Source organism: Lepisosteus platostomus, chromosome 6 (assembly GCF_059453375.1).
Source record: "Lepisosteus platostomus isolate fLepPlt1 chromosome 6, fLepPlt1.hap1, whole genome shotgun sequence".
Lineage (NCBI taxonomy): Eukaryota > Metazoa > Chordata > Actinopteri > Semionotiformes > Lepisosteidae > Lepisosteus > Lepisosteus platostomus.
In genome coordinates this window covers 1228346-1255484 of record NC_142616.1, presented here as the reverse complement: position 1 = coordinate 1255484, position 27139 = coordinate 1228346, and the positions used below count along the sequence as shown (strand labels likewise).

General features: G+C 55.9%; 1 protein-coding gene and 1 pseudogene across 7 annotated transcripts in view; one reads left to right on the top strand and one right to left on the bottom strand.

Annotated features, from left to right (window-relative positions):
* The first annotated feature begins 6012 nt into the window (after positions 1-6012).
* On the top strand, positions 6013-13780 carry LOC148659538 (uncharacterized; annotated as a pseudogene). Its single transcript, XR_015939717.1, has 3 exons — positions 6013-6209; positions 6915-8215; positions 11918-13780. The product of XR_015939717.1 is annotated as an uncharacterized LOC148659538 (transcript).
* A 2807-nt stretch (positions 13781-16587) lies between these two features.
* Positions 16588-27139, bottom strand: part of LOC148659537 (calcium-activated chloride channel regulator 3A-1-like) — a 32239-nt gene continuing 21687 nt past the window's right edge. For 2 of the 6 annotated variants that reach the window (XM_088637264.1, XM_088637265.1), the window contains 4 exons: positions 25649-25819; positions 25150-25377; positions 19504-19733; positions 16588-17963 (listed from right to left, as the gene is read on the bottom strand). In XM_088637264.1, coding sequence (XP_088493390.1) covers positions 17742-17963; positions 19504-19733; positions 25150-25377; positions 25649-25819 — 851 coding nt within the window. In that variant the 3' untranslated portion in view covers positions 16588-17741. The other 4 variants (XR_015939708.1, XM_088637267.1, XM_088637268.1 and 1 more) reach the window with 4 other exon arrangements.

Here is a 27139-nt window from a genome sequence, read left to right as displayed (position 1 = left end):
ACCCATCCCTGTACAACGCAGAGCCTGAGAGAGTCAGGGCCTGACCAGTCACACACACACACACACACACACACACACACACACACACACACACACACCCCACTGAGCACGTCTGGGATCAACTCACCCATCCCTGAACAACACAGAGCCTGAGAGAGTCAGGGCCTGACCAGTGACACACACACACACACACACACACACACACACCCCACTGAGCACGTCTGGGATCAACTCACCCATCCCTGTACAACACAGAGCCTGAGAGAGTCAGGGCCTGACCAGTCACACACACACACACACACACACACACCCCACTGAGCACGTCTGGGATCAACTCGCCCATCCCTGAACAACACAGAGCCTGAGAGAGTCAGGGCCTGACCAGTCACACACACACACACCCCACTGAGCACGTCTGGGATCAACTCGCCCATCCCTGTACAACACAGAGCCTGAGAGAGTCAGGGCCTGACCAGTCACACACACACACACCACTGAGCACGTCTGGGATCAACTCGCCCATCCCTGAACAACACAGAGCCTGAGAGAGTCAGGGCCTGACCAGTCACACACACACACACCCCACTGAGCACGTCTGGGATCAACTCGCCCATCCCTGTACAACACAGAGCCTGAGAGAGTCAGGGCCTGACCAGTCACACACACACACACACACACCCCACTGAGCACGTCTGGGATCAACTCACCCATCCCTGTACAACACAGAGCCTGAGAGAGTCAGGGCCTGACCAGTCACACACACACACACACACACACACACACACACACACACACACACACACACACACACACCCACTGAGCACGTCTGGGATCAACTCACCCATCCCTGAACAACACAGAGCCTGAGAGAGTCAGGGCCTGACCAGTGACACACACACACACACACACACACACACACCCCACTGAGCACGTCTGGGATCAACTCACCCATCCCTGTACAACACAGAGCCTGAGAGAGTCAGGGCCTGACCAGTCACACACACACACACCCCACTGAGCACGTCTGGGATCAACTCACCCATCCCTGTACAACACAGAGCCTGAGAGAGTCAGGGCCTGACCAGTCACACACACACACACACACACACCCCAGTGAGCACGTCTGGGATCAACTCGCCCATCCCTGAACAACACAGAGCCTGAGAGAGTCAGGGCCTGACCAGTCACACACACACACACACACACCCCACTGAGCACGTCTGGGATCAACTCACCCATCCCTGAACAACACAGAGCCTGAGAGAGTCAGGGCCTGACCAGTCTCACACACACACACACACACCACTGAGCACGTCTGGGATCAACTCGCCCATCCCTGAACAACACAGAGCCTGAGAGAGTCAGGGCCTGACCAGTCACACACACACACCCCACTGAGCACGTCTGGGATCAACTCACCCATCCCTGAACAACACAGAGCCTGAGAGAGTCGGGGCCTGACCAGTCTCACACACACACACACACACACACCACTGAGCACGTCTGGGATCAACTCGCCCATCCCTGAACAACACAGAGCCTGAGAGAGTCAGGGCCTGACCAGTCACACACACACACCCCACTGAGCACGTCTGGGATCAACTCACCCATCCCTGTACAACACAGAGCCCGAGAGAGTCAGGGCCTGACCAGTGACACACACACACACACCCCACTGAGCACGTCTGGGATCAACTCACCCATCCCTGTACAACACAGAGCTCGAGAGTCAGGGTGGTTGTGTTTTATATCAGAAGATATGGAGCCTGAATCAGTCTACAGGAGCTCCAAACCCCTCCCTGTCTATAGGAGCCCCACACCTGTTCCTGTCTATAGGAGCCCCACACCTGTTCCTGTCTATAGGAGCCCCACACCTGTTCCTGTCTATAGGAGCACCATACCCCTCCCTGTCTACAGGAGCCCCACACCTGTTCCTGTCTATAGGAGCTCCACACCTGTTCCTGTCTATAGGAGCACCATACCCCTCCCTGTCTACAGGAGCCCACACCTGTTCCTGTCTACAGGAGCTCCACACCTGTTCCTGTCTATAGGAGCACCACACCTGTTCCTGTCTATAGGAGCTCCAAACCCCTCCCTGTCTATAGGAGCACCACACCTGTTCCTGTCTATAGGAGCTCCAAACCCCTCCCTGTCTATAGGAGCTCCACACCTGTTCCTGTCTATAGGAGCTCCACACCTGTTCCTGTCTATAGGAGCACCATACCTGTTCCTGTCTATAGGAGCACCATACCCCTCCCTGTCTATAGGAGCCCCACACCTGTTCCTGTCTATAGGAGCGCCATACCCCTCCCTGTCTATAGGAGCCCCACACCTGTTCCTGTCTATAGGAGCGCCATACCCCTCCCTGTCTACAGGAGCCCCACACCTGTTCCTGTCTATAGGAGCTCCACACCTGTTCCTGTCTATAGGAGCTCCACACCTGTTCCTGTCTATAGGAGCACCATACCCCTCCCTGTCTATAGGAGCACCACACCTGTTCCTGTCTATAGGAGCTCCACACCTGTTCCTGTCTATAGGAGCGCCATACCTGTTCCTGTCTATAGGAGCCCCACACCTGTTCCTGTCTATAGGAGCTCCACACCTGTTCCTGTCTATAGGAGCACCATACCCCTCCCTGTCTACAGGAGCCCACACCTGTTCCTGTCTATAGGAGCTCCACACCTGTTCCTGTCTATAGGAGCACCATACCCCTCCCTGTCTATAGGAGCACCATACCTGTTCCTGTCTATAGGAGCCCCACACCTGTTCCTGTCTATAGGAGCACCACAGCTGTTCCTGTCTATAGGAGCGCCATACCCCTCCCTGTCTATAGGAGCTCCAAACCCCTCCCTGTCTACAGGAGCCCCACACCTGTTCCTGTCTATAGGAGCGCCATACCCCTCCCTGTCTATAGGAGCACCACACCTGTTCCTGTCTATAGGAGCGCCATACCCCTCCCTGTCTACAGGAGCCCCACACCTGTTCCTGTCTATAGGAGCTCCACACCTGTTCCTGTCTATAGGAGCGCCATACCCCTCCCTGTCTATAGGAGCCCCACACCTGTTCCTGTCTATAGGAGCTCCACACCTGTTCCTGTCTATAGGAGCGCCATACCCCTCCCTGTCTATAGGAGCACCACACCTGTTCCTGTCTATAGGAGCTCCACACCTGTTCCTGTCTATAGGAGCACCATACCTGTTCCTGTCTATAGGAGCCCCACACCTGTTCCTGTCTATAGGAGCTCCACACCTGTTCCTGTCTATAGGAGCACCATACCTGTTCCTGTCTATAGGAGCTCCACACCTGTTCCTGTCTATAGGAGCCCCACACCTGTTCCTGTCTATAGGAGCTCCACAGCTGTTCCTGTCTATAGGAGCACCATACCCCTCCCTGTCTATAGGAGCCCCACACCTGTTCCTGTCTATAGGAGCTCCACACCTGTTCCTGTCTATAGGAGCGCCATACCTGTTCCTGTCTATAGGAGCCCCACACCTGTTCCTGTCTATAGGAGCTCCACACCTGTTCCTGTCTATAGGAGCTCCACACCTGTTCCTGTCTATAGGAGCTCCACACCTGTTCCTGTCTATAGGAGCCCCACACCTGTTCCTGTCTATAGGAGCTCCTATAATCCTATCTACAGCTGGCGGTCTCTCTAGGTTACTCTATGCCTCTCTTGTCTTGGATGTACTGTCAAGTCTTTCGGAAAATATTTGGAGGATTAAAATATTTGTGAAACACAGGCAGAACGGGGCTTAAATAGACTTTTGAACATTTAACACACATTCCAAAATAAAATGATTACAGAATTATTCATAAAATAATCTAAGCTGGTGGTGTATATCTGCTCGTTTCTCAAGAAGTAGGGGGTATTTTCACTGACATAATTCCGATGTGGGGCAACGTGCTTCCGTAGGCGAGCCCTCCCGTCGGTATACCACCGGAGCATCAGAGAGAGGGGACTTGTGCTCTGAAAACGGGGCTGAAGGTGGTGTCATCTGGGTAAAACACTGACCTGGTGCTGATGGGGCAATGTCTAATCACACCGACTGTTACAGTTCATCAATACTAGATTGAAAGTTGACGCCCGTGCTGCAGATCCGAAGAAGGGCGCTGCCTCCTTCCAGAAACTGTGACAGTGGTCCATCAGAAACCATGGAGGACTGACAGCCTGGATCAGGCAGAAAGGAAAGGCCACATTCAGCCATACAGTAGGTTTATAATAGTTCAAAACGAATACAGCAATATCTTGTCAGTTAAACTAGTTTGGACAACTCGTTTCGGATCCAATTCCACTGGAATAAAATAGGGATGAATGCTGTATAACCAGCTGTGTTTCTTCTCTTCTCTTCTCAGCAGGAACACACCTGGACTTGTTCCCTCACAGCCTGCGCCCGCCCGCGCAGATCCTGGCTCGAGCTAGGTGAGGGAGATGTATAGAACTGTTCATCAGATTTACCCAGGAAAGACCCTTGGTGTGCGGAGATTTCCAATTAATTTAGGAGCTCCGGAAACTTGGTACAATACCATTTGTTTTCGCCATGTCCTCAATCTCAGGAGTGAGGGGCGAGAGACACACACTCTCTCAGGGGTGAGGGGGAGACACTCTCTCAGGGGTGAGGGGCGAGAGACACTCTCAGGGGTGAGAAATGAGAGACACACTCTCTCAGGGGTGAGGGGGAGACACTCTCTCAGGAGTGAGGGGCGAGAGACACACACTCTCTCAGGGGTGAGGGGCGAGAGACACACACTCAATTTTTCAATTCAATTCAAGGTGCTTTATTAGCATGACCGATGGGTACAATCAGTGTTGCCAAAGCAAATAAAAATAATAAAATTAACATGGAACAAAACAAAAAATAGAAGTAAAATAAAATCTACAGACATGTTACAGACATTTACAACAAAGACATATTAGATAATATTGACATATACTGTAGGCGGCTGGAGCATTATTGGGAGACGGACTCACTGTTCCTCAGGCTGTGACAGGAGATCACATACTGGGCTGCCAGATCAACTGAGTTCCCTCCTCCCTCTCCCAGTAGGATTGGGACCTGTTGTGGTTTTGGCAGGTGTGGGAACTCTGGGATTAGATTTCTGAATTTCGGGAAGAATGTTTCTCTAATCCCAGAGTATCTGTCACAGTGCAGTAGGAAGTGCACCTCTGTCTCTATTTCTCCCTGCTGGCAGTGGGAGCACAGCCTGTCCTCTCTGGGCAGCCAGGTCTGCCTGTGTCCAGTGTGTGTGTCCAGGCTGTGGTCACTGAGCCTGTCCTCTCTGGGCAGCCAGGTCTGCCTGTGTCCAGTGTGTGTCCAGGCTGTGGTCACTGAGCCTGTCCTCTCTGGACAGCCAGGTCTGCCTGTGTCCAGTGTGTGTGTGTCCAGGCTGTGGTCACTGAGCCTGTCCTCTCTGGGCAGCCAGGTCTGCCTGTGTCCAGTGTGTGTGTCCAGGCTGTGGTCACTGAGCCTGTCCTCTCTGGACAGCCAGGTCTGCCTGTGTCGCCCAGTTTCTATGGCCAGGCTGTCTCAGGGGCGAGGGGTGAGAGACACACACTCTCTTAGGGGTGAGGGGCGAGAGACACACTCTCTCAGGGGTGAAGTGGAGACACTTTCTCAGGAGTTTCGCTATGTCCTAGAGTGATCTGCGAAATGACATAAAGCAATATGTTGCTTTACTTTAGAATCCCATTGAGAATAAATGCAGGAATGTCATGTGTTATTGACTCCGCCGTCCTGCTGGCCGTGAGCACACACAGGACACGGAGCGGTCTGGGAAGAGATTGAGGGCGTATCTCCGGACTCTACAAGTAAGAATATGAAAGCTGCGCGTACTTTATTTACCTCATTTAATCTTTCTTTTTAACGTGCAGATGTGTACTCTTGTGTGTATTGCGTATATATATTTATTTATTTTTCCTCGTCTTGCTGAAATGATAAAGAAGGTTGATCAGAAAAGAAAAAAAACAGGGCGTTGCTAAGTGAGTGACGTCACTCACCCGCGTCGCATCGGCGCGGGCTCTGGCGTCATCGCGGCGACGGAAGAGGAAGCCCGATGAACCATAACAACAACAACAAGAGCAGTAATAATTCTGTAGTAGTTCTGTATGGGTGTATTTAGAGTTGATATATTAAGTATGAAGTATTTTACTTCTGCCGTGTCCGCTCTCTGAAGCCGGGCTGTGGGGAGACCGGGCGGCAGGACAGAGCGGGGTAGGTACGGCGGTGCCTCTGCCCGGCGGGGGGCAGTTTCTCATCGAGCACGACCGCAGCGCGGTGTTAAACAGCCCCGCCAGCGACACAGCGCCAGGCCGTGCCGAGCCGTGCCTCTCTGGACAGCCATCAGTGCCTGTGTCCAGTTTCTGTGTCTGAGCTGTGATCTGGCAGTTGTCATTATTCCAAGTTATCACAATAATCATAACTTAATTATCTATTCAGTAATTAGGTCATCGGAAATTATTAGATATGGTATAAGTATTAATTGTTTATAATATGAACATTATGCAACATCAATAATTAGATCATTAATGCTTAAGAAGAAATAAAATGTACCGTTTTATCAGTAAAATATGTGTGCAAGTGTATTTTTTATGTTTATTACTTTTTAATTGCAGAATAAATGTATATGTGAGACTGATCTGCTGCCTGAGCTGCTGTCTTGTGTGGACTGTATAAACAGAGTGATCTGCTGTCCTGTGTGGACTGTATAAACAGACTGATCTACTGTCCTGTGTGGACTGTATAAACAGACTGATCTGCTGCCTGAGCTGCTGTCCTGTGTGGACTGTATAAACTGACTGATCTGCTGTCCTGTGTCGACTGTATAAACAGACTGATCTGCTGTCCTGTGTGGACTGTATAAACAGACTGATCTGCTGTCCTGTGTGGACTGTATAAATAGTCTGGATCTCCCTGCAGGAGACTCGGCCCACTGGAATCTGCTGGAATGGAGAAGGAGCTCAGTGGGCCAGCAGCGGTCTGCGTGACAGAACTGTTCCCGGCGACCTCTGAAGGCAGGACCAGCGAACCTGAGTCCGACCCAGTTACAGACGGGCAGCTCAGCGGGTCAGAGCCGGACAGCGATGGAGGAGACTCTGTCTGCTCTGGGGACATAACCACTGTCCGTGTCAAGGAGGAAATGGAGGCCGAAGACTGTTTCCACCCCGAGGGAGTGGAGTCGGTCCACATCAAGCAGGAAGAGACGGATGAAGAGGAGTACATCTGTGGCGGACTTGCAGAGACGTCAGATCGCACTGACCACAACTCCGAGGTGCTAACAGTTCTGATCAAAGAAGAGCCAGATGACCCAGTCTGTGGCCCGGCTGACCCGGAACCCCAGCGGCCCGGCGCCGGAGCGCGGCCGTACCGCTGCGCTCAGTGTGGGAAGACGTTCAGTCACTCTCAGAACCTGAAGGCTCACCAGCAGATCCACACTGGCCAGGGCCCCTACATCTGCAGCGAGTGTGGGAAGAGTTTCACCCTGGTCCAGAACCTGAAGGTGCACCAGCGCATCCACAGCGGCGAGCGGCCCTACAGCTGCCCGCACTGCGGCAGGGGCTTCGTCTACTCGGGGGACCTGAAGAAGCACCAGCGCATCCACACGGGCGAGACCCCCTACCCCTGTGCCCAGTGTGGGAAGAGCTTCAGCCGGCTTGACCAGCTGCAGATCCACCAGCGCATCCACACCGGCGAGCGGCCCTACTGCTGCTCCCAGTGCGGGAAGAGCTTCATCGACTCGGGGGCCCTGAAGAAGCACCAGCAGACCCACACGGGCGAGAGGCCGCACCGCTGCTCGCACTGCGGCAAGGGCTTCACTCAGTCCGGGGACCTGAAGAAGCACCAGCGCATCCACACGGGCGAACGGCCCTACCCCTGCGCCCAGTGCGGCAAGAGCTTCAGCCAGTCGGCGGTCCTGAGGAACCACGAGCGCACGCACACCGGCGAGCGGCCCTACTCCTGCTCCCAGTGCGGGAAGAGCTTCAGCCAGTCGGCGGTCCTGAAGAAGCACCAGCAGACCCACACGGGCGAGAGGCCGCACCGCTGCTCGCACTGCGGCAAGGGCTTCAGCCAGATGTCCAACCTCAGGACGCACCAGCGCATCCACACGGGGGAGAAGCCCTACACCTGCGCCCAGTGCGGGAAGAGCTTCATCCGCTCCATCGTGCTCAGGAACCACCAGCGGACTCACGCTGGGGAGAAGGCGTAGCTCTGGCCTCTGAGTGGGGATCAACTCTGTGTTCTGTACTGTCACCGGGCTGTGTCCCTGAGCCTGTCCTCTCTGGACAGCCAGGTCTGCCTGTGTCCAGTGTGTGTGTCCAGGCTGTGGACACTGAGCCTGTCCTCTCTGGACAGCCAGGTCTGCCTGTGTCCAGTGTGTGTTGAGCTGGATGTTAAGGTTATTTTTTACTCACAATAAAAACTTAATTGGTGAGACCATTGAGTCAGAGAAGGACTGTGCTGTGTGTGTCGGGGAAGGGCGTGTGAGTTTGTGTGTGAGTGTGTCAGCGTGTGTGAATGTGTGTGTGTCGGGGCAGGGTGTGTGAGTTTGTGTGTGAGTGTGTCGGTGTGTGTGAATGTGTGTGTGTCGGGGAAGGGTGTGTGAGTTTGTGTGTGAGAGTGTCAGTGTGTGATAATGTGTGTGTCTGGGAGGGGTGTGTGTGAGTGTTGGAGAGTTTGAGTGTCTCAGTGAGAGTGTGTTCTGTGTGTGCATGTTTCAGTGTGTGTATCAGTAAGAGTGTGTGTGTGGGATGTGAGTATATGTCAGCGAAAATGTGCTAGTGTGTGTAAGTGTCAGTGAGAGTGTGTCAGTGTGTGTATCTCAGTGAGTGATAGTGTGTCAGTGAGAGTGTGTCAGTGTGTGTATCTCAGTGAGTGATAGTGTGTCAGTGAGAGTGTGTCAGTGTGTGTATCTCAGTGAGTGATAGTGTGTCAGTGTGTGTATCTCAGTGAGTGATAGTGTGTCAGTGAGAGTGTGTCAGTGTGTATCTCAGTGAGTGATAGTGTGTCAGTGAGAGTGTGTCAGTGTGTGTATCTCAGTGAGTGATAGTGTGTCAGTGAGAGTATGTCAGTGTGTGTATCTCAGTGAGTGATAGTGTGTCAGTGAGAGTGTGTCAGTGTGTGTATCTCAGTGAGTGATAGTGTGTCAGTGAGAGTGTGTCAGTGTGTGTATCTCAGTGAGTGATAGTGTGTCAGTGTGTGTATCTCAGTGAGTGATAGTGTGTCAGTGAGAGTGTGTCGGTGTGTGTATCTCAGTGAGTGAGAGTGTGTCAGTGAGAGTGTGTCAGTGTGTGTATCTCAGTGAGTGATAGTGTGTCAGTGAGAGTGTGTCAGTGTGTGTATCTCAGTGAGTGATAGTGTGTCAGTGAGAGTGTGTCAGTGTGTGTATCTCAGTGAGTGATAGTGTGTCAGTGAGAGTGTGTCAGTGTGTGTTCATGTCAGTGAGAGTGTGTCGGTGTGTGTATCTCAGTGAGTGATAGTGTGTCAGTGAGAGTGTGTCAGTGTGTGTATCTCAGTGAGTGAGAGTGTGTCAGTGTGTGTATCTCAGTGAGTGATAGTGTGTCAGTGAGAGTGTGTCAGTGTGTGTACATGTCAGTGAGAGTGTGTCAGTGTGTGTTCATGTCAGTGAGAGTGTGTCGGTGTGTGTATATGTCAGTGAGAGTGTGACAGTGTGTGTCAGTGTGTGTACATGTCAGTGAGAGTGTGTCAGTGTGTGTACATGTCAGTGAGAGTGTGTCGGTGTGTGTATATGTCAGTGAGAGTGTGACAGTGTGTGTCAGTGTGTGTACATGTCGGTGAGAGTGTGTCAGTGTGTGTTCATGTCAGTGAGAGTGTGTCGGTGTGTGTTTATGTCAGTGAGAGTTCTGGAGTTTGCAGGTTCACATCTCCAGTGAGGCTGGTCCCCGCTACAGGCGCCCCCTGCTGTGTTCGACACACACGCCCGCCGCTCGGTGACGTGAATGAACGGAGCAAGACGATAGATTTACGGTCCCGGCCGCTGAGCGCGTTTCCTCCGGCAGCCGGCCGGACAGGAGAGGCTCATGAACGCCGCAGCCGCGCAGCCCCCTGCCAACATGGCGGCCGCCGCGGCCGCGGGCGCGCGTGTGACGTCACCCGCAAGCGCTCCGCCCCGCGGCCCGTGCCTTCCCGAGCCGCCGCGCACTTCCGGCCACCAGCGGTTCGCTCCTTGTTACGGAAAAGGCCGAGGCGCGCCGAGGCGGCCCGGGTGGTGTTGTGCTTTGTGAGCCGTGTGTGTTTGTTTCCCCTGCCCCGCTGACCGCCGCTGATCCCCCGGACATGTCTCGGCTCGCTGGCGGCGCGGTGCTGTGAGAGCGGCCGGCCGGACCGGAGCTCGGGGGCCCAGGAGCGCACAGGCCGGGCCGGGCCGGGCCGGGCAGCCGCGGGACCCGGGTGGACAGACCGGCCCTGCGGACACAGGGGCAGGACAGAGCGGGTAGGTACTGCGGTCCCTCTTCCCGGGGGGGGTAGTTTCGTGTCACGTGAGCGGTCTGCGGCAGCATCGGCGTCAGGCCCTGCAGCCGGGGGCTCTGGGACATGCAGACTCCTCACCGAGGGGCTGCTCTCGTCCAGCTGGAAGTGTAAACAGCCTCTGTCCCTCTGACACCCTGGCTGACAGGCGTCTCTGACCTCCAGTATCCCCACCGGCAGAGCTGAGGTCTGAGGACACACAGAAGACAGACAGGACTCCAGTCTGAGGACACACACACACACACACACACACACACACAGCTCCTGAAGACAGACAGGACCAGTCTGAAGTCTGAGGGTCACACTCTGACCTACATAAAGACAGTTTACACTGACGTGAGTTTCCTGTACAGGGACTGTATATACTGCTCTGGTCTTCCTGTACAGAGAGACTAAGTTCACTGCTCCGATGTTCCTATCCAGAGATACTGTTTATACTGACCCAAGCTTCCTATAATGTGACTGTATACAGTAACATATATATATATACATGTGAGAAAAGATCTGCTACCTGAACTGTTATCCTGTGTGGACTCTATAAACAGCCCCTGATCTGCTGCCTGAACTGCTGTCCCGTGTGGACTGTAGAAACAGACCCCTGAGCTGCTGTCCTGTGTGGACTGTATAAATAGACTGAACTGCTGTCCTGTGTGGACTGTATAAACAGACTGATCTGCTGTCCTGTGTGGACTGTATAAACAGACTGATCTGCTGTCCTGTGTGGACTGTATAAACAGAGTGATCTGCTGTCCTGTGTGGACTGTATAAACTGACTGATCTGCTGTCCTGTGTGGACTGTATAAACAGACTGATCTGCTGTCCTGTGTGGACTGTGTAAACAGACTGATCTGCTGTCCTGTGTGGACTGTATAAACAGAGTGATCTGCTGTCCTGTGTCGACTGTATAAACAGACTGATCTGCTGTCCTGTGTGGACTGTATAAACAGAGTGATCTGCTGTCCTGTGTGGACTGTATAAATAGTCTGGATCTCCCTGCAGGAGACTCGGCCCACTGGAATCTGCTGGAATGGAGAAGGAGCTCAGTGGGCCAGCAGCGGTCTGCGTGACAGAACTGTTCCCGGCGACCTCTGAAGGCAGGACCAGCGAACCTGAGTCCGACCCAGTTACAGACGGGCAGCTCAGCGGGTCAGAGCCGGACAGCGATGGAGGAGACTCTGTCTGCTCTGGGGACATAACCACTGTCCGTGTCAAGGAGGAAATGGAGGCCGAAGACTGTTTCCACCCCGAGGGAGTGGAGTCGGTCCACATCAAGCAGGAAGAGACGGATGAAGAGGAGTACATCTGTGGCGGACTTGCAGAGACGTCAGATCGCACTGACCACAACTCCGAGGTGCTAACAGTTCTGATCAAAGAAGAGCCAGATGACCCAGTCTGTGGCCCGGCTGACCCGGAACCCCAGCGGCCCGGCGCCGGAGCGCGGCCGTACCGCTGCGCTCAGTGTGGGAAGACGTTCAGTCACTCTCAGAACCTGAAGGCTCACCAGCAGATCCACACTGGCCAGGGCCCCTACATCTGCAGCGAGTGTGGGAAGAGTTTCACCCTGGTCCAGTACCTGAAGGTGCACCAGCGCATCCACAGCGGCGAGCGGCCCTACAGCTGCCCGCACTGCGAGAAGACCTTCGTCTACTCGGGGGACCTGAAGAAGCACCAGCGCATCCACACGGGCGAGCGGCCGTATTCCTGCTCGCAGTGCGGGAAGGGCTTCATTCAGCTGGGCACCCTGCAGACGCACCAGCGCACCCACACCGGCGAGCGGCCCTACTGCTGCCCCACCTGCGGCAAGGGCTTCGTCTACTCGGGGGACCTGAAGAAGCACCAGCGCATCCACACGGGCGAGCGGCCCTACCCCTGCGCCCAGTGCGGCAAGAGCTTCGGCAGCGCGGGCAGCCTGGAGCGCCACCAGCGCATCCACACGGGCGAGAAGCTCTACTCCTGCCCCCAGTGCGGGAAGAGCTTCAACCACTCGGGCAACCTGGAGCGCCACCAGCAGACCCACACCCCTGACCGGCCCTTCCCCTGCCCGCAGTGCCCCAAGAGCTTCAAGACGGCGCGGTACCTGGCGCAGCACCAGCGCATCCACACGGGCGAGCGGCCCTTCCCCTGCGCGCACTGCGGCAAGCGCTTCATGCTGGCCGTGCACCTCAAGGCCCACCAGCGCATCCACGCCGCCGTCAACCCCTACCGCTGCGCGCAGTGCGACAAGAGCTTCGGCCAGCTGTCGCACCTGCAGATCCACCAGCGCACCCACACCGGCGAGCGGCCCTACCGCTGCCCCACCTGCGGCAAGGGCTTCATCTACTCGGGGGACCTGAAGAAGCACCAGCGCATCCACACGGGCGAGCGGCCCTACCCCTGCGCCCAGTGCGGCAAGAGCTTCAGCCAGCTCTCCCAGCTGCAGATCCACCAGCGCATCCACACCGGCGAGCGGCCCTACTGCTGCCCGCAGTGCGGGAAGAGCTTCATCGACTCGGGGGCCCTGAAGAAGCACCAGCAGACCCACACGGGCGAGAGGCCGCACCGCTGCTCGCACTGCGGCAAGGGCTTCAGCCAGATGTCCAACCTCAAAACGCACCAGCGCATCCACACGGGGGAGAAGCCCTACACCTGCGCCCAGTGCGGGAAGAGCTTCATCCAGTCGGGGGTCCTGAGGAAACACCAGCGGACTCACGCTGGGGAGAAGGCGTAGCTGGGGATCAACTCTGTGATCTGTACTGTCACTGTCCTCTCTGGACAGTCAGGGCTGAATGACTCTGCATGGGAGTGACTCTCTGTCCCGTGCTGTCCCAGACACTTCCAGAGGCAGCGATGGAGTCGCTGTCCTCGCAGGAGAGACTCGGTCAGGTCTCTGCTCTGTAGAGGGCTGAGAAGAACCTTGTGCCAGTGGGCTTAGAGATCTTCTAGCACCTGTGTCTGTCTCTCTGTCTCTCTGTCTCTGTTCCTCTGTCTCTCCCCTCTCCATCTCTCCGTCTGTCTCTCTCCCTCTCTGTCTCTGCCTCTCTGTTCATCTGTCTCTCTGTCTCTCTGTCTCTCCCCTCTCCCCTCTCCCCTCTCCGTCTCTCCGTCTCGCCGTCTCTGTCTCTCCTTCTCTGTTCCTCTGTTCCTCTGTCTCTCTGTCTCTCCCCTCTCCGTCTCTCCATCTCTGTCTCTCTGTCTCTCCCTCTCTATTCCTCTTTCACCACAGTGTCCTTATTGTCTGTTCTGTCTCACTCTCAGCCTCGCTTCAAAGGTTGGATTTAAACTGTTTCTGATTAGTAATAAAAACAAAATGCTCTACTGTGTATGGATAAATCTATGGTATCACTTTATTTCTGAAATGAATTTTCTTTTACCAAAACAAGACTCCAGAAAAACTCCAGCTCACTGGTATGTATCGGGGACCTGGCGTCCTGCTGCATTTCACTCTGTTGCCTGGTGTCCTGCAGTGTTTCTCTCTGCTGCCTGGTGTCCTGCAGTGTTTCTCTCTGCTGCCTGGTGTCCTGCAGTGTTTCTGTCTGCTGCCTGGCGTCCTGCAGTGTTTCGCTCTGCTGACTGGTGTCCTGCAGTGTTTCTCTCTGCTGACTGGTGTCCTGCAGTGTTTCACTCTGCTGCCTGGCGTCCTGCAGTGTTTCGCTCTGTTGCCTGGCGTCCTGCAGTGTTTCGCTCTGTTGCCTGGTGTCCTGCAGTGTTTCTCTCTGCTGCCTGGCGTCCTGCAGTGTTTCACTCTGCTGCCTGGTGTCCTGCAGTGTTTCACTCTGCTGCCTGGCATCCTGCAGTGTTTCGCTCTGTTGCCTGGTGTCCTGCAGTGTTTCGCTCTGTTGCCTGGTGTCCTGCAGTGTTTCTCTCTGCTGCCTGGCGTCCTGCAGTGTTTCACTCTGCTGCCTGGTGTCCTGCAGTGTTTCACTCTGCTGCCTGGCGTCCTGCAGTGTTTCTGTCTGCTGCCTGGTGTCCTGCTGTGTTTCACTCTGCTGCCTGGTGTCCTGCAGTGTTTCGCTCTGCTGCCTGGCGTCCTGCAGTGTTTCACTCTGCTGACTGGCGTCCTACAGTGTTTCTCTCTGCTGCCTGGCGTCCTGCAGTGTTTCTCTCTGCTGCCTGGCGTCCTGCAGTGTTTCGCTCTGCTGCCTGGCGTCCTGCAGTGTTTCTCTCTGCTGCCTGGCGTCCTGCAGTGTTTCTCTCTGCTGCCTGGCGTCCTGCAGTGTTTCTCTCTGCTGCCTGGCGTCCTGCAGTGTTTCACTCTGTTGCCTGGCGTCCTGCAGTGTTTCTCTCTGCTGCCTGGCGTCCTGCAGTGTTTCTCTCAGCTGCCTGGCGTCCTGCAGTGTTTCTCTCTGCTGCCTGGCGTCCTGCAGTGTTTCTCTCTGCTGCCTGGCGTCCTGAAGTGTTTCACTCTGCTGCCTGGTGTCCTGCAGTGTTTCTCTCTGCTGCCTGGCGTCCTGCAGTGTTTCTCTCTGCTGCCTGGCGTCCTGCAGTGTTTCTCTCTGCTGCCTGGCGTCTTGCAGTGTTTCGCTCTGTTGCCTGGCGTCCTGCAGTGTTTCTCTCTGCTGCCTGGCGTCCTGCAGTGTTTCTCTCTGCTGACTGGTGTCCTGCAGTGTTTCTCTCTGCTGACTGGCGTCCTGCAGTGTTTCGCTCTGCTGACTGGCGTCCTGCAGTGTTTCTCTCTGCTGACTGGTGTCCTGCAGTGTTTCACTCTGCTGCCTGGCGTCCTGCAGTGTTTCTCTCTGCTGCCTGGTGTCCTGCAGTGTTTCTCTCTGCTGACTGGTGTCCTGCAGTGTTTCTCTCTGCTGACTGGTGTCCTGCAGTGTTTCGCTCTGTTGCCTGGCGTCCTGCTGTGTTTCGCTCTGCTGCCTGGCGTCCTGCTGTGTTTCACTCTGCTGCCTGGCGTCCTGCAGTGTTTCGCTCTGTTGCCTGGCGTCCTGCAGTGTTTCGCTCTGCTGCCTGGCGTCCTGCTGTGCTTCACACTGCTGATTGGTGTCCTGCAGTGTTTCTGTCTGCTGACTGGTGTCCTGTAGTGTTCTCAATAATACAGTGTGTGATCTCCTGTCCCAGCCTGAGGAACAGACAGTGAGCCTGTCTCTCAATAATAATAATACAGTGTGTGATCTCCTGTCCCAGCCTGAGGAACAGACAGTGAGCCTGTCTCTCAATAATAATAATACAGTGTGTGATCTCCTGTCCCAGCCTGAGGAACAGACAGTGAGCCTGCCTCTCAATAATAATAATACAGTGTGTGATCTCCTGTCCCAGCCTGAGGAACAGACAGTGAGCCTGTCTCTCAATAATAATAATACAGTGTGTGATCTCCTGTCCCAGCCTGAGGAACAGACAGTGAGCCCGTCTCTCAATAATAATAATACAGTGTGTGATCTCCTGTCCCAGCCTGAGGAACAGACAGTGAGCCTGTCTCTCAATAATAATAATACAGTGTGTGATCTCCTGTCCCAGCCTGAGGAACAGACAGTGAGCCTGTCTCTCAATAATAATAATACAGTGTGTGATCTCCTGTCCCAGCCTGAGGAACAGACAGTGAGCCTGTCTCTCAATAATAATAATACAGGTGTGATCTCCTGTCCAAACCTGAGGAACCTTGAGCCTGTCTCTCAATAATGCTCCATATATTTATATGTATACAGTATATCTTATGGCCGTGTCTTTATTGACAACAAAGTCTTTATTGTCTTTATTGGGTGGTGGGGTGGCTCTGGGGTTCAGGACCTGCGCCTGTGGCCGGGAGGTTGCCGGTTTGAATCCTACTCTGTTGGGCCCCTGATCGAGGCCCCTGAACCCCAGCTTCTCTCCCTGTGTGTGTGTGTGTGTGTGTGTGTGTGTGTGTGTGTGTATACAGTGTGTCCTGGAGAGTTGGGCCCCTGAGCCAGGCCCCTGAACCCCAGCTGCTCCAGGGGTGCTGTGTAAATGTGTGACCCTGCGCTCTGACCCCCAGCTTCTCTCCCTGTGTGTGTCTCCTGGAGAGCTGGGGCCCCTGAGCCAGGCCCCTGACCCCCAGCTGCACTCCCTGTGTGTGTGTGTGTGTGTGTGTGTGTGTGTGTGTGTGTGTCTCCTGGAGAGCAGGCTGGGGTCTGTGACAAGACAGACTCCTCACACGAGAGACTGTATCTGGCTTATAAAGTGATCTTTATTGTTGATTTTAGTTTATGTTAATTGTTTTTGTTTTGCATTGGTAACACAGGTTTCACTGACTGGTCCTGCCATTAAAACACCGGGAATTGAAATTGAAATTGAAAATTGACAGAGAGAGAGTGAGAGTGAGAGAGTGAGAGAGTGAGAGAGTGAGAGGTACTGACAGTGTCTGGGAGAGGAAGGGATTGTCAGGAGCGATGACCCGGTCTGACTCTGCCCGGAGCTCTGGGCCCTGCTGGGCCTGGTTCTGGACTGGTTCCCAGTGTGTCCCTGGGCCTGCTCCTGCAGACGTACTGAGGATAGGAGCACTGCGTCTTCGCCTTGGGCTCAGGGGCAACGTCACCATTGACAGTCTTCAATCACAAGGGCAGATCATCTGGAAACTAGTGTGTGTGTGTGTGGGTCTCAATCACAGAGGGGTGTGTGTGTGTGGAGTCTCAGTCACACAGAGGGGTGTGTGTGTGTGGAGTCTCAGTCACACAGAGGGGTGTGTGTGTGTGGGTCTCAATCACAGAGGGGTGTGTGTGTGTGGAGTCTCAGTCACACAGAGGGGTGTGTGTGTGTGGGTCTCAATCACAGAGGGGTGTGTGTGTGTGGAGTCTCAGTCACACAGAGGGGTGTGTGTGTGTGGAGTCTCAGTCACACAGAGGGGTGTGTGTGTGTGGAGTCTCAGTCACAGAGGGGTGTGTGTGTGTGTGGAGTCTCAGTCACACAGAGGGGTGTGTGTGTGTGGAGTCTCAGTCACACAGAGGGGTGTGTGTGTGTGGAGTCTCAGTCACACAGAGGGGTGTGTGTGTGTGGGTCTCAATCACAGAGGGGTGTGTGTGTGTGGAGTCTCAGTCACACAGAGGGGTGTGTGTGTGTGGGTCTCAATCACAGAGGGGTGTGTGTGTGTGGAGTCTCAGTCACACAGAGGGGTGTGTGTGTGTGGAGTCTCAGTCACACAGAGGGGTGTGTGTGTGTGGAGTCTCAGTCACAGAGGGGTGTGTGTGTGTGTGGAGTCTCAGTCACACAGAGGGGTGTGTGTGTGTGGAGTCTCAGTCACACAGAGGGGTGTGTGTGTGTGGAGTCTCAGTCACACAGAGGGGTGTGTGTGGAGTCTCAGTCACATGGCTCCCCCTGCTGGTCAGGTCAGTGCTTGGCCATCGCCATGGCGTTGTGGATGGTCAGTCCTCCGGCCTGCTGCTGTCTCCTGCGTCTCCTCCAGCAGATCGCCACGGCGACGCAGGCCAGCGGCCCACCCAGCAGCAGGAGGGTCGCCCACCACAGCGCACAGCGGTCAGCGCCTGTCCCGGCCTGGGGGGCGGGCTGGGGGGCCGGAGGGGCCGGAGGGGTGTACACAGACACCGAGACCTGCAGGAGAGAGAGACAGGTGGTCCAGACCACAGGACAGCTGCCCCCTGTCTGTCTGCCTGTCTGTCTGTCTGTCTGTCTGTCTGTCTGTGTCCAGACCACAGGACAGCTGCCCCCTGTCTGTCTGTCTGTCTGTCTGTGTCCAGACCACAGGACAGCTGCCCCCTGTCTGTCTGTCTGTCTGTGTCCAGACCACAGGACAGCTGCCCTCTGTCTGTCTGTCTGTCTGTCTGTGTCCAGACCACAGGACAGCTGCCCCCTGTCTGTCTGTCTGTCTGTCTGTGTCCAGACCACAGGACAGCTGCCCTCTGTCTGTCTGTCTGTCTGTCTGTGTCCAGACCACAGGACAGCTGCCCCCTGTCTGTCTGTCTGTCTGTCTGTCTGTGTCCAGACCACAGGACAGCTGCCCTCTGTCTGTCTGTCTGTCTGTGTCCAGACCACAGGACAGCTGCCCCCTGTCTGTCTGTCTGTCTGTCTGTGTCCAGACCACAGGACAGCTGCCCCCTGTCTGTCTGTCTGTCTGTCTGTGTCCAGACCACAGGACAGCTGCCCCCTGTCTGTCTGTCTGTCTGTGTCCAGACCACAGGACAGCTGCCCTCTGTCTGCCTCTCTGTGTCCAGATACTGACTTGCATGCAGATTGGAGTGCTGACCCCTGTGCTGGCCCCTGTGCTGGCCCCTGTGCTGACCCCTGTGCTGGCCCCTCTGCTGACCCCTGTGCTGACCCCTGTGCTGGCCCCTGTGCTGGCCCCTGTGCTGACCCCTCTGCTGGCCCCTGTGCTGACCCCTGTGCTGACCTGTGTGCTGACCCCTGTGCTGACCCCTGTGCTGACCTGTGTGCTGGCCCCTGTGCTGGCCCCTGTGCTGACCTGTGTGCTGACCCCTGTGCTGACCTGTGTGCTGGCCCCTGTGCTGACCCCTGTGCTGACCTGTGTGCTGACCCCTGTGCTGACCCCTGTGCTGGCCCCTGTGCTGGCCCCTGTGCTGACCCCTCTGCTGGCCCCTCTGCTGACCCCTGTGCTGACCCCTGTGATGACCCCTGTGCTGACCTGTGTGCTGACCCCTGTGCTTACCTGTGTGCTGGCCCCTGTGCTGGCCCCTGTGCTGACCTGTGTGCTGACCCCTGTGCTGACCTGTGTGCTGACCCCTGTGCTGGCCCCTGTGCTGACCCCTGTGCTGACCCCTGTGCTGGCCCCTGTGCTGACCCCTGTGCTGACCTGTGTGCTGACCCCTGTGCTTACCTGTGTGCTGGCCCCTGTGCTGACCCCTGTGCTGACCTGTGTGCTGGCCCCTGTGCTGACCCCTGTGCTGACTACTGTGCTGATCTGTGTGCTGACCCCTGTGCTGACCTGTGTGATGACCCCTGTGCTGACCCCTGTGATGACCCCTGTGCTGGCCCCTGTGATGACCCCTGTGCTGGCCCCTGTGCTGGCCCCTCTGCTGACCCCTGTGCTGACCCTTGTGCTGGCTCCTGTGCTGACCTGTGTGCTGACCCCTCTGCTGACCCCTGTGCTGACCCCTGTGCTGACCCCTCTGCTGACCTGTGTGATGATGGAGGTGGGTGACTCCTGTCCAGCCTCGTCCTGGGCGCGCAGGGCGAAGTACAGGACTGACCGGTTCCCGGCGGGCAGCTCGTCCAGCGCCGCGCGGAGGCTCTGGGGCTGACCGGCAGCCAGAATGACCACAGAGGACGTGTTGATCTGGGCGCATGCTGTGAAGTTGTCCCTCAGGGCGTGGGGGCTGGGGTGCACCCTGAGGTCATAGCGTGAGACTGGGGACACAGACACGGTCAGCTGACACACTGCGCATGTCCAGCAGCTCACAGCCCAGAGAGAGAAGAATAAAGAGGACAGGCGGCTTCCTGTCTCACCTGTCCCACCTGTCCCACCTGTCCCAGGACAGCCAGCATCCTGTCTCACCTGTCCAACCTGTCTCACCTTTCCCACCTGTCTCTCCTGTCCCTCCTGTCCTAGGACAGTCAGCATCCTGTCTCATGTGTCTCACCTGTCCCACCTGTCCCAGGACAGCCAGCATCCTGTCTCACCTGTCTCACCTGTCCCAGGACAGCCAGCATTCTGTCTCACCTGTCCCACCTGTCCCAGGACAGCCAGCATTCTGTCTCACCTGTCTCACCTGTCCCAGGACAGCCAGCATCCTGTCTCACCTGTCTCACCTGTCCCAGGACAGCCAGCATTCTGTCTCACCTGTCCCAGGACAGCCAGCATCCTGTCTCACCTGTCTCTCCTGTCCAACCTGTCTCACCTTTCCCACCTGTCTCTCCTGTCCCTCCTGTCCTAGGACAGCCAGCATCCTGTCTCATGTGTCTCACCTGTCCCACCTGGCCCAGGACAGCCAGCATCCTGTCTCACCTGTCTCACCTGTCCCAGGACAGCCAGCATTCTGTCTCACCTGTCCCACCTGTCCCAGGACAGCCAGCATTCTGTCTCACCTGTCCCACCTGTCCCAGGACAGCCAGCATCCTGTCCCACCTGTCTCACCTGTCCCAGGACAGCCAGCATCCTGTCCCACCTGTCTCTCCTGTCCAACCTGTCTCACCTTTCCCACTTGTCTCTCCTGTCCCAGGACAGCCAGCATCTCCTCACTGGGACAAGTCAGATGGGAGAGTGAGAGAATGTCTGTGAGGGGGACGGACGTCTAGTCACTGTGTCTCAGGGTCGTCTCTGGGTGTGTCTCCTGTCTCAGTGTGTCACCTGTCCCAGTGTAGTAGTCGTCTCCGCTTGTGTCTCCTGTCCCAGTGTGTCTCCTGTTCCGGTGTGTCACCTGTCCCAGTGTGTCTCCTGTCCCATTGTAGTAGTCGTCTCCGGGTATGCCCATCTGTCCCAGTGTAGTAGTCGTCTCTGGGTGTGTCTCCTGTCCCAGTGTGTCTCCTGTCCCAGTGTAGTAGTTGTCTCTGGGTGTGTCTCCTGTCCCAGTGTAGTAGTCGTCTCTGGGTGTGTCTCCTGTCCCTGTGTGTCACCTGTCCCTGTGTAGTAGTCGTCTCCGGGTGTGTCTCCTGTCCCAGTGTGTCACCTGTCCCAGTGTAGTAGTCGTCTCCGGGTGTGTCTCCTGTCCCTGTGTGTCACCTGTCCCAGTGTAGTAGTCGTCTCCGGGTGTGTCTCCTGTCCCAGTGTAGTAGTCGTCTCCGGGTGTGTCTCCTGTCCCTGTGTGTCTCCTGTCCCTGTGTGTCACCTGTCCCAGTGTAGTAGTCGTCTCCGGGTGTGTCTCCTGTCCCTGTGTGTCACCTGTCCCAGTGTAGTAGTCGTCTCCGGGTGTGTCTCCTGTCCCTGTGTGTCTCCTGTCCCAGTGTGTCACCTGTCCCAGTGTAGTAGTCGTCTCCGGGTGTGTCTCCTGTCCCTGTGTGTCACCTGTCCCAGTGTAGTAGTCGTCTCCGGGTGTGTCTCCTGTCCCAGTGTAGTAGTCGTCTCCGGGTGTGTCTCCTGTCCCTGTGTGTCTCCTGTCCCTGTGTGTCACCTGTCCCAGTGTAGTAGTCGTCTCTGGGTGTGTCACCTGTCCCTGTGTGTCACCTGTCCCAGTGTAGTAGTCGTCTCCGGGTGTGTCTCCTGTCCCAGTGTGTCACCTGTCCCAGTGTAGTAGTCGTCTCCAGGTGTGTCACCTGTCCCAGTGTAGTAGTCGTCTCCGGGTGTGTCTCCTGTCCCTGTGTGTCACCTAACCCAGTGTAGTAGTCGTCTCCAGGTGTGTCTCCTGTCCCAGTGTAGTAGTCGTCTCCGGGTGTGTCTCCTGTCCCAGTGTGTCACCTGTCCCAGTGTAGTAGTCGTCTCCAGGTGTGTCTCCTGTCCCTGTGTGTCACCTGTCCCAGTGTAGTAGTCGTCTCCGGGTGTGTCTCCTGTCCCTGTGTGTCACCTGTCCCTGTGTAGTAGTCGTCTCCGGGTGTGTCTCCTGTCCCAGTGTGTCACCTGTCCCAGTGTAGTAGTCGTCTCCGGGTGTGTCTCCTGTCCCTGTGTGTCACCTGTCCCAGTGTAGTAGTCGTCTCCGGGTGTGTCTCCTGTCCCAGTGTAGTAGTCGTCTCCGGGTGTGTCTCCTGTCCCTGTGTGTCTCCTGTCCCTGTGTGTCACCTGTCCCAGTGTAGTAGTCGTCTCCGGGTGTGTCTCCTGTCCCTGTGTGTCACCTGTCCCAGTGTAGTAGTCGTCTCCGGGTGTGTCTCCTGTCCCTGTGTGTCTCCTGTCCCAGTGTAGTAGTCGTCTCCGGGTGTGTCTCCTGTCCCTGTGTGTCACCTGTCCCAGTGTAGTAGTCGTCTCCGGGTGTGTCTCCTGTCCCAGTGTAGTAGTCGTCTCCGGGTGTGTCTCCTGTCCCTGTGTGTCTCCTGTCCCTGTGTGTCACCTGTCCCAGTGTAGTAGTCGTCTCTGGGTGTGTCACCTGTCCCTGTGTGTCACCTGTCCCAGTGTAGTAGTCGTCTCCGGGTGTGTCTCCTGTCCCAGTGTGTCACCTGTCCCAGTGTAGTAGTCGTCTCCAGGTGTGTCACCTGTCCCTGTGTGTCACCTGTCCCAGTGTAGTAGTCGTCTCCAGGTGTGTCTCCTGTCCCAGTGTGTCACCTGTCCCAGTGTAGTAGTCGTCTCCAGGTGTGTCTCCTGTCCCTGTGTGTCACCTGTCCCAGTGTAGTAGTCGTCTCCGGGTGTGTCTCCTGTCCCTGTGTGTCACCTGTCCCAGTGTAGTAGTCGTCTCCGGGTGTGTCTCCTGTCCCTGTGTGTCTCCTGTCCCTGTGTGTCACCTGTCCCAGTGTAGTAGTCGTCTCTGGGTGTGTCACCTGTCCCAGTGTAGTAGTCGTCTCCGGGTGTGTCTCCTGTCCCTGTGTGTCACCTGTCCCAGTGTAGTAGTCGTCTCCGGGTGTGTCTCCTGTCCCTGTGTGTCACCTGTCCCAGTGTAGTAGTCGTCTCCGGGTGTGTCTCCTGTCCCAGTGTAGTAGTCGTCTCCGGGTGTGTCTCCTGTCCCTGTGTGTCACCTGTCCCAGTGTAGTAGTCGTCTCTGGGTGTGTCACCTGTCCCTGTGTGTCACCTGTCCCAGTGTAGTAGTCGTCTCCGGGTGTGTCTCCTGTCCCAGTGTGTCACCTGTCCCAGTGTAGTAGTCGTCTCCAGGTGTGTCACCTGTCCCAGTGTAGTAGTCGTCTCCGGGTGTGTCTCCTGTCCCTGTGTGTCACCTGTCCCAGTGTAGTAGTCGTCTCCGGGTGTGTCTCCTGTCCCTGTGTGTCTCCTGTCCCTGTGTGTCACCTGTCCCAGTGTAGTAGTCGTCTCTGGGTGTGTCACCTGTCCCAGTGTAGTAGTCGTCTCCAGGTGTGTCTCCTGTCCCTGTGTGTCACCTGTCCCAGTGTAGTAGTCGTCTCCGGGTGTGTCTCCTGTCCCTGTGTGTCACCTGTCCCAGTGTAGTAGTCGTCTCCGGGTGTGTCTCCTGTCCCTGTGTGTCTCCTGTCCCTGTGTGTCACCTGTCTCAGTGTAGTAGTCGTCTCCGGGTGTGTCTCCTGTCCCTGTGTGTCACCTGTCCCAGTGTAGTAGTCGTCTCTGGGTGTGTCACCTGTCCCTGTGTGTCACCTGTCCCAGTGTAGTAGTCGTCTCCGGGTGTGTCTCCTGTCCCTGTGTGTCACCTGTCCCAGTGTAGTAGTCGTCTCCGGGTGTGTCTCCTGTCCCTGTGTGTCACCTGTCCCAGTGTAGTAGTCGTCTCTGGGTGTGTCACCTGTCCCAGTGTAGTAGTCGTCTCCGGGTGTGTCTCCTGTCCCTGTGTGTCACCTGTCCCAGTGTAGTAGTCGTCTCCAGGTGTGTCACCTGTCCCAGTGTAGTAGTCGTCTCCGGGTGTGTCTCCTGTCCCAGTGTGTCACCTGTCCCAGTGTAGTAGTCGTCTCCGGGTGTGTCTCCTGTCCCTGTGTGTCTCCTGTCCCAGTGTGTCACCTGTCCCAGTGTAGTAGTCGTCTCCGGGTGTGTCTCCTGTCCCTGTGTGTCTCCTGTCCCAGTGTAGTAGTCGTCTCCGGGTGTGTCACCTGTCCCAGTGTAGTAGTCGTCTCCGGGTGTGTCTCCTGTCCCTGTGTGTCACCTGTCCCAGTGTAGTAGTCGTCTCCAGGTGTGTCTCCTGTCCCAGTGTGTCACCTGTCCCAGTGTAGTAGTCGTCTCCGGGTGTGTCTCCTGTCCCTGTGTGTCTCCTGTCCCTGTGTGTCACCTGTCCCAGTGTAGTAGTCGTCTCCGGGTGTGTCACCTGTCCCAGTGTAGTAGTCGTCTCCGGGTGTGTCTCCTGTCCCTGTGTGTCACCTGTCCCAGTGTAGTAGTCGTCTCCAGGTGTGTCTCCTGTCCCAGTGTAGTAGTCGTCTCCGGGTGTGTCTCCTGTCCCTGTGTGTCACCTGTCCCAGTGTAGTAGTCGTCTCCGGGTGTGTCTCCTGTCCCTGTGTGTCTCCTGTCCCAGTGTAGTAGTCGTCTCCAGGTGTGTCTCCTGTCCCAGTGTAGTAGTCGTCTCCGGGTGTGTCTCCTGTCCCTGTGTGTCTCCTGTCCCTGTGTGTCACCTGTCCCAGTGTAGTAGTCGTCTCCGGGTGTGTCTCCTGTCCCTGTGTATCACCTGTCCCAGTGTAGTAGTCGTCTCTGGGTGTGTCACCTGTCCCAGTGTAGTAGTCGTCTCCAAGTGTGTCTCCTGTCCCAGTGTAGTAGTCGTCTCCGGGTGTGTCTCCTGTCCCTGTGTGTCTCCTGTCCCTGTGTGTCACCTGTCCCAGTGTAGTAGTCGTCTCCGGGTGTGTCACCTGTCCCAGTGTAGTAGTCGTCTCCGGGTGTGTCTCCTGTCCCTGTGTGTCACCTGTCCCAGTGTAGTAGTCGTCTCCAGGTGTGTCTCCTGTCCCAGTGTAGTAGTCGTCTCCGGGTGTGTCTCCTGTCCCTGTGTGTCACCTGTCCCAGTGTAGTAGTCGTCTCCGGGTGTGTCTCCTGTCCCTGTGTGTCTCCTGTCCCAGTGCAGTAGTCGTCTCCGGGTGTGTCTCCTGTCCCAGTGTGTCTCCTGTCCCAGTGTAGTAGTTGTCTCCGGGTGTGTCACCTGTCCCAGTGTAGTAGTCGTCTCCGGGTGTGTCTCCTGTCCCTGTGTGTCACCTGTCCCAGTGTAGTAGTCGTCTCCGGGTGTGTCTCCTGTCCCTGTGTGTCACCTGTCCCAGTGTAGTAGTCGTCTCCAGGTGTGTCTCCTGTCCCTGTGTGTCTCCTGTCCCTGTGTGTCACCTGTCCCAGTGTAGTAGTCGTCTCCAGGTGCTGTCCACAGCAGCTCCACGCTGCGGTTGAGCAGAGCAGCCTGCAGGTCAGTCACCCGGCCGGGGGGGAACTGGTCTCGGGGCGCGGGGGGCACCTGGCTGACCGTCACTGTGCCCCCACTGCCACTGCGGCTGAAGTTGCCCAGCGCTGTGCCGTTCTGCCCCGGCCGGCCAGAGGGGGCGCTGGGGTGCAGCGTTCCTGCGGAGGAGAGGAGGCACAGCGTCCCCGAGCAGCCTGGGCTGCAGGGGGGCTGCGGGGGGTGAGCTGGAGGTGGGGCACAGGAGGGTGAGGTAGGACTTGGGGTGCAGGGGGGAGGGGGGCTGATATTGGGGCGCAGGGGCGGAGGAGGACAGGTTGGGGTGCAGGGGGCTGGAATTGGGGTGCAGAGGGGCGAGGGACAGTGGGGGAGATAGGAGTTGGAGTGGAGGAGGGTGAGGGGGGCTGGAGTTGGGGTGCAGGGGGTGCTCACCATTGCCATCGATGTATTCAGGCTGAGGAGAGACGGAGTTCGCTGCCTGTGTCCAGACCTGCACTGCCCCCCCAGTCCCCATCACCTCGAACTTCAGACTGTACCGACCATCACCCCCATAGCTGAAGAACAACCCCGAGTACACCCCATCATTCCTGAAGATATCAGCACCTAGAGAGAGAGGGGTTAATACACTGCAGTCCACTAACACTGCACTGAGAGAGAGAGGGGTTCATACACACACTGACTGGACACTCCAGTACATGAACACTGCACTGAGAGAGAGAGGGGTTAATACACACACACTGACTAGACACTCCAGTACATTAACACTGCACTGAGAGAGAGAGGGGTTAATACAGACACACTGACTGGACACTCCAGTACATTAACACTGCACTGAGAGAGAGAGGGGTTAATACACACACACTGACTGGACACTCCAGTACATTAACACTGCACTGAGAGAGAGAGAGGGGTTAATACACACACACTGACTGGACACTCCAGTACATTAACACTGCACTGAGAGAGAGAGGGGTTAATACAGACACACTGACTGGACACTCCAGTACATTAACACTGCACTGAGAGAGAGGGGTTAATACACACACACTGACTGGACACTCCAGTACATTAACACTGCACTGAGAGAGAGAGGGGTTAATACACACACACTGACTGGACACTCCAGTACATTAACACTGCACTGAGAGAGAGAGGGGTTCATACACACACACTGACTGGACACTCCAGTACATTAACACTGCACTGAGAGAGAGAGGGGGGTTAATACACACACACTGACTGGACACTCCAGTACATTAACACTGCACTGAGAGAGAGAGGGGTTAATACAGACACACTGACTGGACACTCCAGTACATTAACACTGCACTGAGAGAGAGGGGTTCATACACACACTGACTGGACACTCCAGTACATTAACACTGCACTGAGAGAGAGAGGGGTTAATACAGACACACTGACTGGACACTCCAGTACATTAACACTGCACTGAGAGAGAGAGGGGTTAATACACACACACTGACTGGACACTCCAGTACATGAACACTGCACTGAGAGAGAGGGGTTCATACACACACTCTGACTGGACACTCCAGTACATTAACACTGCACTGAGAGGGAGAGAGGGGTTAATACACACACACTGACTGGACACTCCAGTACATGAACACTGCACTGAGAGAGAGGGGTTCATACACACACACTGACTGGACACTCCAGTACATTAACACTGCACTGAGAGGGAGAGAGGGGTTAATACACACACACTGACTGGACACTCCAGTACATTAACACTGCACTGAGAGAGAGAGGGGTTAATACACACACACTGACTAGACACTCCAGTACATTAACACTGCACTGAGAGAGAGAGGGGTTAATACACACACTGACTGGACACTCCAGTACATTAACACTGCACTGAGAGAGAGAGGGGTTAATACACACACACTGACTGGACAC